At 38.9% G+C, this 13,089-nt stretch overlaps 1 protein-coding gene across 11 annotated transcripts in view; it reads left to right on the top strand.

The window, feature by feature from the left end:
- Window positions 1–13,089, top strand: part of DNAH14 (dynein axonemal heavy chain 14) — a 133,047-nt gene that overhangs the window by 14,917 nt on the left and 105,041 nt on the right. For all 11 annotated transcript variants that reach the window (XR_013984497.1, XR_013984498.1, XM_081000069.1 and 8 more), the window contains exons 12-20: window positions 1,445–1,701; window positions 2,127–2,292; window positions 3,684–3,972; window positions 6,294–6,342; window positions 6,958–7,055; window positions 7,586–7,749; window positions 9,583–9,930; window positions 11,694–12,035; window positions 12,487–12,880. Coding sequence is in view for 9 of the 11 variants with exons in the window: in XM_081000069.1 (XP_080856195.1) it covers window positions 1,445–1,701; window positions 2,127–2,292; window positions 3,684–3,972; window positions 6,294–6,342; window positions 6,958–7,055; window positions 7,586–7,749; window positions 9,583–9,930; window positions 11,694–12,035; window positions 12,487–12,880 (2,107 nt within the window). In the remaining 2 variants the exon portion in view is untranslated. The remainder of the gene's footprint in view (window positions 1–1,444; window positions 1,702–2,126; window positions 2,293–3,683; window positions 3,973–6,293; window positions 6,343–6,957; window positions 7,056–7,585; window positions 7,750–9,582; window positions 9,931–11,693; window positions 12,036–12,486; window positions 12,881–13,089) is intronic.

Below are 13,089 nucleotides of genomic sequence, written 5' to 3'. Positions count from 1 at the left end.
GCGCTCGGCGGGACCTCCTGCCGGGCGCGCAAGGCTTGCAGACACTCGCCCGAAGCACGGGGAGCCCTCCGGAGGGCTCCCCGTGCTTCGGGCGACAAGCTGCCGCCCGAAGCCTCGCGCGCTCGGCGGGACCTCCTGCCGTGCGCGCCAGGCTTGCAGACACTCAAGCTGCCGCCCGAAGCCTCGCGCGCTCGGCGGGACCTCCTGCCGGGCGCGCAAGGCTTGCGGACACTCGCCGGGGCTGCAGGCTGCTGCCTGCAAGCCTTGTGAGCCCGCGGGAACTCCCACCGGGCTTGCAAGGCTTGCGGATAGCTTCCTGAAGCCTGGAGAGCGAGAGGGGTCGGTGCGCACCGATGCCTCTCGCTCTCCAGGCTTCAGCGAAAGCCTGCATTCGCTCCATAGGACGCACACACATTTCCCCTTCATTTTTGGAGGGGAAAAAGTGCGTCCTATGGAGCGAAAAATACGGTAATACTGAGTAAATGTATCAATGGTAAGATATTAAACTCCTCTTTATGGAAGGGAGTCGCCTCAGACTCCTTAAAAGAAATAGAAGCATGACTACTGAAAAAAATCATTCTTAATCCAGAAGACTTGAACAATTAAAGGCTAGTGGGAAATGGGCAAGGTGCTCAAGTTATCATCGGCATTCTTGGAGAATGCTGATTTTCTTATTTCAATTGGTGCTGAGCTCTGATCTTTTAATCTTTTTAAACATGTTAATATTATTTGACTATCTGTTCATTTTAGTCCCCGTTTCATTCTGTTGTTGAATACTTTAGCTTGCATGGTGAGTTTTTGAAATTCGTGATTGAGCTAAATGGTTCTTAAAGCAGTGTTATGTACTGAAGTTCTCACCCTGGGCCAGCAGGGGGATACTGTAGATAGTTATGCAAATGAAGGATCGAAAAGTGACGTTCAGTGATTGGATAGTTTTGTATGCAAATGAAGGATCGAAAAGTAACGTTCAGTGATTGGATAGTTTTAGAAAATGGCAACAGTTACAATTGTTCTGTAGCTCTATATAAGCAGGCTGACTGAGCTCCTCAGTTAGTTCTGCTCCAGCTTACAAAATAAAGAGCTGCTTTGGAGAAATCGCTGTGTCGTCTGCTATGTCAACCCACAACTTAACAAGCAGCATCTTATTTTATTATGAACTCTGTGTATTTTGATTGTAAACTGATGTTTTAATTGGTTTTGTTTTAATTTATGCCACATAGAAGCTTTTGTATGAAGCGACCAATCTAACAATTATACATAATGAGAAGACCAGAAGTTCACCAGATAAAAACTGTTTTTTGTTACCAGAGAAAATTCTTTCATTGGAAGCAATCCTAAATTACTAGTAGCTTAGAACAAGTATTGCAAATATTTTATCTTATAAAAAGGTTATTCAGTATATAGTAATTATTTTTTCCAAATTATTTTTTCCAAAATGTTATAGATAGCTGAAATGAAGGGAGCAGAAAAGCTTTTTCTGCATTTGCCAGATGATGCCAGAAAAAAGCCAAAACACTTTGAGATAGCTGGATGGCGGCACATAATGGAAGACTTTTCTAGGTTTCTTCAGCTTGTTGACCGAATGTTTCAAGAACTGCTTCGAAAATTGGTTCACAATGCTTTAAACCTTCTTTTGGAGATATTTGAAGGCTCTAATAATAAGACAGTTTCAAAACTGAAGACAAATGAGGACCTTATATGGTATTTTCACCTGTTTATGATGAAAACACTTGTCCAAAATGTTTTGCTTTATTGTATTGTTCATAAGATTCCTTTGTCATTTTCTTTTATTATTAAGCATAGGTACCTGTTTTGAAAGATTATGAAAAAGAATTTCTTGGCTCAAATGCTTGTTGTTGAATATGAGTAAAGAGCCAAGTATAATATTAATTCTCATAATTGTTATAATAAACACCAATTATATAGTTAACAAATAGTTAAATAATCTTTCTGATATATTTAATATGTAGTTTAATGTTTTAAGGCAGTTACCAGTATCATTCTGTATCTACTACCCTGAGCTCTTTGGGAAAAGGCAGGATAAAAGTGTGTGCAATTACTTAGTAGAAATAGTTTGTCCTATATCTGTTCAAAAATAATTTAGGTTTTTTCCCCCATATACACAGGGCATATAAAAAAACAATTGAGAGAGCAAATAGCTTATCGAATACTGAGAATAGACATCAACAGATGTTTCAAGCCAATTATTTTGAGATATCACAGGCATCATCACGCCATTCAGAAAAGCCTGAGCCACAAGTAGAAATCATTACTGTTAATGATATAGGCAAGGTAAATTGTTTTCAATGAAAATCTCTTAATCTAACCCTTATGAAGGACTGAATGTAGCTACAAGATAATGCATGATTGCATTCTGCTAGATTTTTTATTCATTTATATCTCACTTTGTTTGATTGTTAATTCATTCATGCCCCACTTTTCAAAATAAAATCATCCTAATATAGCTTATTTCAATAGAAATTAAAGCAAACTTAATACATGAGTTTTAGGTTCACGTTTCTCATAGTCTCTCCATGCCTCATGACACGCTATTTGGAAGCTATAGGCAGTTTCTTCCTAGGGTTTTTTTTAATGCTTAAGGTATAATAAAATTAAGAGTTTTTTCATGTTATATTTCATTAATTTCTAAGCACAAGGGTCTCTTTTGAAACAGAATCACAGTGGTAATAAATTAAGAAGCTTGTGCTAAATCTCCATGCTTCTTGAGGGACAATGTGCAAAAATAGTTTTCATTTAGACTCATTCCTTTTCATTTAATTTCAGAATGTTAATAACAACAAGAACAATAATAATAATAATATAGAATGGATTTTTGTTGTTGTTATTAAGTTATGAATCACCTTTTACATGTCTCAAAGTGATTTACAAACATATCATGAAAACTTTATAAAACAGTATGAAAACAACTGGTTAGGTTAAAGAACAATATCAAATGAGCAAATGAGCAGAGATCCTTTCATCCAGCTGAAAAAACCATGTCAAAATAAAAAATGTTTTCCATTGTTTCTGGGAAATACATATATTGGGTACCTGTCATAATGAAACATAGATGCCACACTGAAAACTCTGTTACGAATTGTTAATGTGGAGCAGGCTGGTGATATTTTTGGGACTTTAGGAAGAAACTCCTGCAGAATGCAGCAACCTATTGGATATATAAGAGATAAGGTGGTCTCTCTAGTAACTGGGTATTTCGGTATATAGGGCTTTAGAAATTAGTCCCAAAAAGTATTTTCTGTGAACCCCTGAGACCTCCAGGTATTGTGTAAATTCAAATAATAATAATAATAATAATAATAATAATAATAATTTGAAGTTGGCCTGAGAGAAGATCCTACAAAGTGTTGTGTCCTAGTAGTAGTTTGACCCCACGAGCAACCTAGCTGCCAAGCTCTGCACTAACTGTAGCTTCTGGACCTACCTCAACAGTAAGCCCTCATATTCAAGCAAGAATAAACAGATTTATAATATATTAATGCTGTGGATTATTCAGTTTTGTTCCTTATTAATATATTATTTTTCTGAATATTATTATTTCTATTTTATAATTAAACACTTTTTAAATAATATTTTTCATACTGTGCAGATTTTCCATTTGCATTTAAACGATTAAAAACTTAATAAAAATGTAAGCCATTTTTGTTTTTCTTATACAAATTTAGATACTGGAAGATGTGAAAAGGCAACTGAGAGGAGAGGAAGAATATGTGCCAATATTTAAAATAAATATAGAGCTTAGAATTCCTTATGAAAAGGAACTTTGTCGAAAATACATCCAGGAGGATAATGATGATTATCTCTCAGAAACCTCATTAGTACCTTTCAATGAAACATTGGAAGATGAAGATTTGAAACAATTATCTCCAAGTGAAAGACAAAGCAAACATGAAGGATCGGAAAATTCTGTGCTACTACAGTCAAATGCATCCAGCGATGAAAAAACCATTTTGAGTAAGAGTAACCTGAGTTCTTTGAGATTACAATTTTGAGTCTTTGAGTCTGCATGAGCACAGATGCGCAACTCAGAGTCACATTAGATATACCATCTCTCCAAGATCTAACTGTTGGGCCAGTGGACTTAGCCATGCTTCCTCTTGTCCCACTGCTTTCCCCATGGGGAAAACCACTCTTTAGTGTTCAATTGGAACAAACTGCTCTTTGAGTTTTATCCAGATTGACGTTTGCTCCAATTTAGTACAGAAGAGAAATGATCAGGGCAAGGAAAATAACTGCTTGGACCTGTGCTCTCTAGACATGGGACAAGCAGAAATGTGGACGGGCCCAGTGACAAGTGACATTAGCTCTGCAGCTATCACACCATGTTTATGTAGGAGATGGATAGAGGATTAAATCTGTAGATTACAATTTAAACCTCCTATCTCACATGTGTGAGAAATACAGGTTGTAAGGCTATGAAGTCTTTAGCAGAGTAAAACAAATAGGCCTGTTCTTATGTTGCAATCCTCTGCAGCTTTCTAGGAAGAGGCACATGGAGAAATTTCCAGGTACGTTTCTGCGGGGAGAGGCAGGTATTGCAGTCCTGAGCTGCATAAAACTTTATGGGTCAAAAGCAGCACTTTGAATTGAGCCCAGAAATTAATTGGAAGCCACTGTAGTTGTGCCAGAATTGACATTATCTGCTCAGATTGTCTTGCCCCAATCAGAAATCTGATTATTGGATTCTGCACTAGCTGCAGTTTCTCAACCATCAAATTTGTACCTGCCACATTCCATAAGGTATGGTTGTGTTAACATTTTCCTTTATGTTGGTATCAGCAACTTTTGGATTCTCCACACTTTAGTGGCTATATGAACTTCACTATTATTATTTAGATCTGAACAATGACTTCAGGTTGGGTAAAAGGCATGGGAGGGTGGGATATTTAGTTTGTATTTTTTCTCTTTTTTAGATGTAACACAAAGTACTTTTTCATATAAAACTCAATAACTAAATAAAAAAAAATAAAGAAAGCAGTGCATAGCACATTGCACTATTCTAACCTAGGTGTTATGAGAACGTTGACAACAGAAGTTAGGCTACCCCTGTCCAGATAGGGTTGCAGTTGGGTCACCAGCCAAAGTGGATGCAAGGCGCACTGTACCGCTGAGGCCACTTATGCCTCAAGAAAAAGTAACAAACCCAGAAGTACCTCCAAGCTGTGCACTTGCTCCTTCAGGACAGGCTGAATCCTGCCTGTCCAACGTAGGAAGCTACCCACTAACAGCTGCTCATTATCTGGATTATGCTTCAGTTTATTGGCTTTCACCTGATCCATTACAGGAGCCAGACACTGGCGCAGCATATCCACTGCTACTCTTGCCATTGTAAAGGAGAAATAGAGCTGTGGATCACCCCAGTCAGCCGTTTCATGCAGATGTTAAATAGCATAGGGGATATAAATAACCTCAGTGGTACCCCACATTGGAGGCTCCATGGGGCCAAACATCCCCCTAGCACCTTCTGCTGGAAATAGCCATCCAAGTATTATGAATTATTATGAAGTAGTACTGGAACCACCTCAAAGTGGAACTGCTCACCCCCAACTTGGACAGCTATCCCAGAAACAAGGATGCCAAGTTGAATAAAATATTGGGGGGCGGGCAGAGGTAAGTCCCACACTGCATAATCAATCACATGATGTGGCACGCACACACCGTTGGAATGGCAATGCCTATCAACTTTGGGGAGGTCTGGTCCCCTCAAATATATTAATAGGATGGGGCTGAAGGGACCTCGGCTCCTAGGAGTTGACTCCTATGCCCAGAAATATACAAAAGCGTTCAAAAGAACCAAGAGGGCTATTGCTATTTGGGTGGGATTCTGTTTCATACTGGCAAATTATGGTTGACCAGATTTTTTGCGATAAGAAAGGTGATGGGGAAATGTACTGGAAATTGTTGGACAGTGCTTGTTTTGACATGTCTCACTTCCCTGAAAACCAAATAAATGTTCATTAGATAGCTAACACCATCTAATTTCCCTGCAAACAAATCAAGATCAATGCTCAATGAGCAGGTCACCTGGAAGCACCTGTGGGCACACTCCCCCATCTCTCCTAACAAAGGTCATCATACAAGATGGACCAAGCCGGTTTTTATTGCAAAGCTGTTATTAAACTCCAATTTAAATGGATCCAAATAACATGTTTTGAAATTATTGTTTTAAGAATTCAGTAGAAAACGTTTCCTTTTAGGAAAGTGATGACATTCAAAGATTGATATTTTCAATGGCTTAATTTTTTTTTAAGTGTTTGCTTTTCTTTCTGGATTAGGTAGAACACATTCTTCTAAATCCAATGTGGAACCACTGAAATATAAAAGGTATGTCTAATCATAGGAGCCTTGCTTTACAGATCATATACTGTGCTGACTCTGCAGAAGGGATACATATTTATTTCAGTGGTTTTACAATTTGAGATGGTTGCTGATGACCTGAATGGGTTGGGGTAATGTCTCTCATCACATGATGGACGCAGGAGAGCAAAGAACTCTGGGAGGCAGGCATAGTCCCCTCAGTTTTTTCTCTCGTATTGTTTTTGTCCTGGCTCTCCCTGAACTCTTATTTCAGTTAAGTTTTCCTATTTTCAAGTATTCTTTGCTTACTTATTTTTCTGATGCTTGAATGCTATTAACCCACCTGATCAGAACTCCATAAAATCCTTTCGGAATATTGGAGAAGGGCTCTTCTTGAACAATATGGGATGGGGTACGGGGAATGCTGTGAGGAAAGGAGAAAACAGAGAGCTTTTTTCTTTGTGAACTTCCTTAATGTTATTTGTATTAGAATCCAATACTAATATTAGGTGAGTCTTTCTCTTGCACACACACACCCTGATAGCCCTACACTTTAGATTTTAAGCTCTTTGCTGTTTTATATTTTATATTTAACATTTTCTGAAGACCTTTTGCCAATAAATTCACTGTTTTCTTATCTAGCTCTCCAGCATTCGCTACAGATATTTATCTAGCTCCTAATAGAAGAGAGTTTTCAATGCAGTTCCAAGGAATTGTGGATGCACTAGAAAACATTATTGGTAAGTAATCTCACTCAAACAATGTGCAGTGCTAGGTGTAATTTTTACTATTTAATTAACATATAGTTTGCACTGATGAAGCAGAGAAAAGGAATAAATTGCCTGTTCTCACAGTGAAGGAATGTAGGAAGTGGGGTCCCCCAAATATCTCTATTGGGACCGGTGCTTTTTTTAGCTTGTTCATAAGTTACTGGAGATAAGAGTGAGTAGTGAGGTCTAGTTTCCTGATGACACCACATTGTTGAGGATGGTGAAGACAAAAAGCAATTGCAAGAAGCCGCAAAAGGATGTCTTCAAACTTGGTGAAATTAAAATTTTATTTTTTATTTAAAATAGTTATATAGTTATTGAAATAATCTGAATTGATATTTCTGTTACTGTTGCAAAGTGTTTCTGTCACTTGCCCAAGTTTCAAATATAGGTTAATCCATGGGGGGTGGGGTTGTTGATTTATATTTATTAAGAATTCATACTCCATGCCCAGGGCTAGTTTCTGAGTTTATAAATACTATTGTATTATCTCTTATTAGATCAAGTTCTGCCATTTTCTCAAGATGCCCAGCTGTCGATCTTCACAACTCAATCTTTACATAAAATAATGCAACCTTCTATGGATCCTGAACCAGGACAGCATTTATCAACATGGCCAAACTGTGATCTCATTCTAGGAACAGATCCAGATTATCAAAGCAAAGTACGTTTTTACGTTCCAGGGGATAGTGTGTAAAGACAAAATCACATATAATCAGAACAAACCTGGAACTACCCCTGTGTGACCATCCCTCCTTTTCAGAAGCTGGTGTGCCAAGCAGGGCTTGCTCCCCATGGAAGGCAGAGAGCATTTAAGCTCTCAGCTTTGCTTACCAGGCTCTGGGAAGGTTGCATAGGATCCTCCCAGAGCCTGTGTGAAGCCTTCCTAGAGCCTGGTAAAGAAAGTGGAGCACTTAAAAGCTCTTTGGAGACCCTCCCCCCCCCGACCCCAGGAGCCGCCTGGGTGAAATGAATGATGCATGAAAACGTGTTGTGGGGTTAAAATTGGTGTTTATCCCTCCCATTCCCCAGCCGGGGATCTGAGGCACATCAAGGTTAACAGATCTGTCTGGGGAGTGGGCTGGCTCTCGAAGACGTATGTTTAAGCAGAGAGCCTGCCCCTATTTCGCTGCAACACGGGAGTGCACTGACAACCTTTCAGCATATGGCCAGTGACTCCCTTCAACACAGTCCCTTTAACGGGGAACCCTGGGATTGCCGCCACAGGGGGGCGTGTGTCACCACCCCCATTTAGGGAAGATAACAGGGGTCAGCAAACTTTTTCAGCAGGGGGACGGTCCACTGTCCCTCAGACCTTGTGGGGGGCCAGACTATATATTTTTTGGGGGGGAATGAACTAATTCCTATGCCCCACAAATAACCTTGAAATGCATTTTAAATAAAAGCACACATTCTACTCATGTAAAAACACCAGGCAGGCCCCACAAATAACCCAGAGATGCATTTTAAATAAAAGGACACATTCTACTCATGTAAAAACATGCTGATTCCCGTACCGTCCGCAGGCCGGATTTAGAAGGTGATTGGGCCAGATTCAGCCCCCGGGCCTTAGTTTGCCTACCCATGGGCTAAAGGATTCCGCCCAAGGCATAAAACTGTAGGCTCCGCCCCCTTAGATATGCAAAGAGCAGACCGGAGTGAAGACTACCCCTTCTTGGTCCGTTCTCCTGGCTCCTCTGCCTGTTCATTCTGAACTGAAGTTTGGTGGGAACCTCAAGGGCTGTGACGTGGGGAGGTGAACCAGGAGCGTCAGATCTGTTTAACCTGTTTGGGGCATTGCTTTCTTTTTATCTTATTCTAAAAACGAATATTTTCTTGTACACCTGGCAGAATTCCCCCAGTACCCAGAAACTACATCGTATTGCTAGCTCCATTTTTCTGCTTCAATTATAGACATGATATGGCATTAGAAGAATTAATATGATATTGCCACAAATCCAGCCCACATTTGTCTTATTCTGACAGCTGACAAATATATTGGTATTTGGTGAATATAAAGCCAATTTGCAACTAGCAATGCAAATAAATACGCACAAAAATTCAAATGGGGGTTGATTTTCTACTCGTCACTCAGAGGACCTGGTTTCCAAAATGTTCCAGTAGCAATAGATGATCCATTTTATTGGATTATGTGTGCACTAGTTAAAATACAGTTAAATACAGATTTGCAACCATGCTATTTCAGTTATGTATTACTAGCTGGCTGTGTTTAAATGATTTAGCACTGAGTATGAGCAGTGAGCCCAAGGAAGGCATTGGGCTCACATACTCTCTCTTTTGCTCAAACAGCAAGGAGGAGGACTTGACCAGAGTTTAGCTTGTTTTAAGGAATCTCAGAATAGCATTACATTTGAATTAGCTACCTGGGCTTTCTTGATCATTACAGTATTGTTTCTGCATCACTAAAACATTTTGGCTTAGAATAATGTGCCTTTGACTTCTAAGTTTATCATCTGTTTCCTGTTTTACTCTGCAGATTCTGAACCTTCTGTCTCTTCAAAGTTGTTCACTGGGCCGAGTAGAATCTTACAGCAGAAACTTTTTAAATTACTGCAATATGGTTGATAAAGCAAAAAATACAACTGACGCTATATTTTCACTAAATAGAGAAATGTCTACAGCAGAGTTCAGAAACATTCTGGAAAACTATACTGTTGATATAAAGGAGATTGTATGTATGGTTACTGAAAAGAACATCTGTATGTTTAAGGTCCAGAGTTTCAACTTTCAAAAGGATTGCCTCCCATTTTTTGAAGCTCTCATTAGTATAATTCTTAGCTGCTTTTATGAAGTAATGGATGCAAAGAATGTACATCTTGTAGAAGTAAGTATTTCAGTTTTTCATTCAATAAACTTTTAGGATAAATGCCTTATATGAAAAAAAATTCCACTGCCACCAGTGCAAAACAAAATTTTGCAAAATAGCTATGCCAGTCATAGAAAAGACTGAGAAATATTTGGAAAGGTAGGATATAAGTGTGTGTGTGTATAGAAGAGATGCCCAGCCAGAATGTCTTCTGTACAGCCTCCTTCTGCCCCAGTACCATCACAGATGTAAGCAAATCTCACGGGGAACCACTACCTTCTCACCTTGGGGGAGCTACCTGGCTTCAGTCTCTTTGCTAGTGCAGGTGTTGGGGGAGATTGGATTGGAGATGAAGCTACTCTAATATTACCTAGTTAGAAGATACTATTCATTATTTGTTATTGCCCCTTATACGCTAACTCAAGGAATCACTTTCTAAAACCCTTGTATGTTCAAGGAAGCAGTCTTTCCCCGATAGAGCGGGTTTAGTGAATGACTCCAATGCATTAGTGACTCAGAAAGTACCCCTTTCTGCACTGGCAGCAGGGAATATGAGGAAGATGGAATTGGACAAAATAGCCATGAACTGTAAGGGGAATTCAGAGGTCTAAATCTGAAGTACACTTTGTGTAGTAGTGGAGGCTCCCTGGTGGTAGTCTCACCAGAAATTGAGGATTCTGATTGTTTTAGTAGATGCCTTGATTTATATTTAGTATTTGAAATTGCTTGTGTTTCTGTGCTTTTGTCATGGCCTTCAGCTAGCACAATAAACTTACTGAACTCAGTATTACCTAGCAGGTTGGTGAGATTCAGCAACTTGTTGCAGCAGGCTAAAGTGGAAAGGTGAGCATAAAAAGGAAAGTATTGAACAGCTAGTCAGAAGTCTAGTAACAATATAGAGCTAGTGCACAAAGTACTACTGCTCAGTATGCTGAGAAGACAATTATGTCATAGTCAGATCCATTACTTTTGAGAGCTCAGTTCCCTGTCCTTTATGCCCCAATTGAGACTGTCAACTACTTAGATAGATCTATACTTAAACACTCATATGAATGAATGAATGAATATACTGCAGCCTATTGGCTTCCAGAACCATTTGAGACAGACCACCTTAATGATTAGTTGTATTTTAACATTTTAATTTAATTTATTTAATGTTGTATATGTTCTAGCAGTGTACATTGCCTTGATTTTTCATGATATAATGTTTATATAAATGCTTCAATAGATAAATATACTGTTTGCTACCAGGAAAGTGTCTTTGGATTTGCTTGTTGCAAATCCCTTTCCTTTCTTGAAGCACTCACCCCCTACTCACAAACCTCTGGGTCCTGCCCCATAGTGAGAACCACTGTTCTGGAGAAAATTTTTTTTATATTGGTGGGGGGTATATATATTGTTACATGCCACGCCAATCTCTGTCAAGTGGTAGCAATATTCAAGGGGGTACAGACACTCACCCAGGGTCATTTTTCTGTTGTGAATTCAGGGCATGGAGAAGGCTGTAGCATTTTAAGATATAGGGCTTATTTTACACCTATATACACTTGGATCTACATGGAGAGGAAGAGAGTCCACACCATTACTTCTCCAGAGTGTCTCTCCTTGTTTCTCTCATACCTTCAGCCAGCTTGAGTGCAGAGTAGCCAGCCATGCTTCCCAATCTCTGGGTTGCAGCTTCTCCAGTCAGCAGCCAAGATGGTTTTGCCCACTTCCTCCTTTTTCTTCCCAGCAGTCTAACAATATATTCAAATGTTTTATTAATATGTCATTGCATTTAGGTCATCAGGACAGCAGTTGCAAAGCTGAGCAAAGAACTACTGACGGTGGATGGATTCATTGAACATTTGCTATATCTCCAACAAATTTCTGAAGAACTACCAAAAATAAAGGTTCAGTATAACAGTCTTTCTGAGCTCTACTTCATTGCAAAAGACTATGACATCTTTCTTCCACTTCAGCAACTTGCTCTCTATCAGACTGTTGTGCGAACACTCCAGAATCTTCAGTCAACTATCCTTATTTGTGAAAAAATGAAGGATGATTATGTTATAAAGTTCAATGAAGGATTGGCAGAATATATTGACAATCTTCAGGCTGAGCTGAGGGAATACAAAAACAAAGTAAGTTACTAGTGAAATATCATTTTTACCTTGTTTATAGTTGCAGAGGAATGAGACCAAAGCATAGGAGCACTTAATTTCCCTGTTAGCTTTGACTGCATTTTTGTTTTCGGAGGTAAAATGAGAAACTAATTAAATTAGACCGTGCCCGTTGTAAAATATATTAAGTTAAACAGAGACGTGATGGAGAAGAATCTTTGGAAGTGGACCTGCCTCTAGCAAATGGTAATATGGAAGCTGTGTGATGAACAGCTGCTTTAATTATACCTCAAAATTTTCAAAGTTCTCCCAAACCAGACTTAGAAACAAGCTTCAGCAGCTCATTAGAATCCAACTCAAAACCAAGGTGAACCCCCAATTTGGCTAAGATTTTTATCCAAGATGTATGAAAATTCCTGGTTGCCCCCTCTCCACTGCATTCTTGGGATTGCTTTATCATTTTGTGTTTTAGGTACGAAACCCTGTCCTTCTCCTCAGTGAAACCTTGCCTAAGATGGCTAATGAGATTATTGAAAGCCTAATAGAAGAAGCAGCTGATATTAGTGAGAAAATAATGAACTATGCAAATTACCAGACTGTTTTTGACAGTTCAGTTAGTGAGATGAAATCTACTTCCTTGGAAAAGATGTCACATGGAGCTCAGTCTGGAGACTGTCAGAGGGCAACTGTTGAGCTCTCTGAAATTGAAAGTGATCTAGTATTGCGTAAATTGTTGTGGGATTCAAGGCAGGAATGGGCTAGGCTTTTTTTTAAGTGGAAACATACAATTTTTTGGAACCTTGACGTGGATTTAATTCAAAGAGATGTTAACAGATTCATGCAGATTGTACAGATTCTGGAAAAAGGTAAGAAAAAAAATATAATTGCAGTAGTTATGAATTAATTGAAATAAAAATGGTTTCTTTAGATATTAAAAACTGGGTTTTGAAATGGAATAATGACAACTTTGGCTTTAGTTCCACTATGGAGGTTTATCAACAAAAGGCTAAATTGCCCAGTGTTTTCACTGTGTTAGATTATTTTAACACAAGAGATAGATAATTATGACATAGCA

This window comes from Podarcis pityusensis, assembly GCF_964106645.2.
Source record: "Podarcis pityusensis genome assembly, chromosome: 3".
Classification (NCBI taxonomy): domain Eukaryota; kingdom Metazoa; phylum Chordata; class Lepidosauria; order Squamata; family Lacertidae; genus Podarcis; species Podarcis pityusensis.
This window is presented reverse-complemented; position numbering and strand designations above follow the sequence as displayed.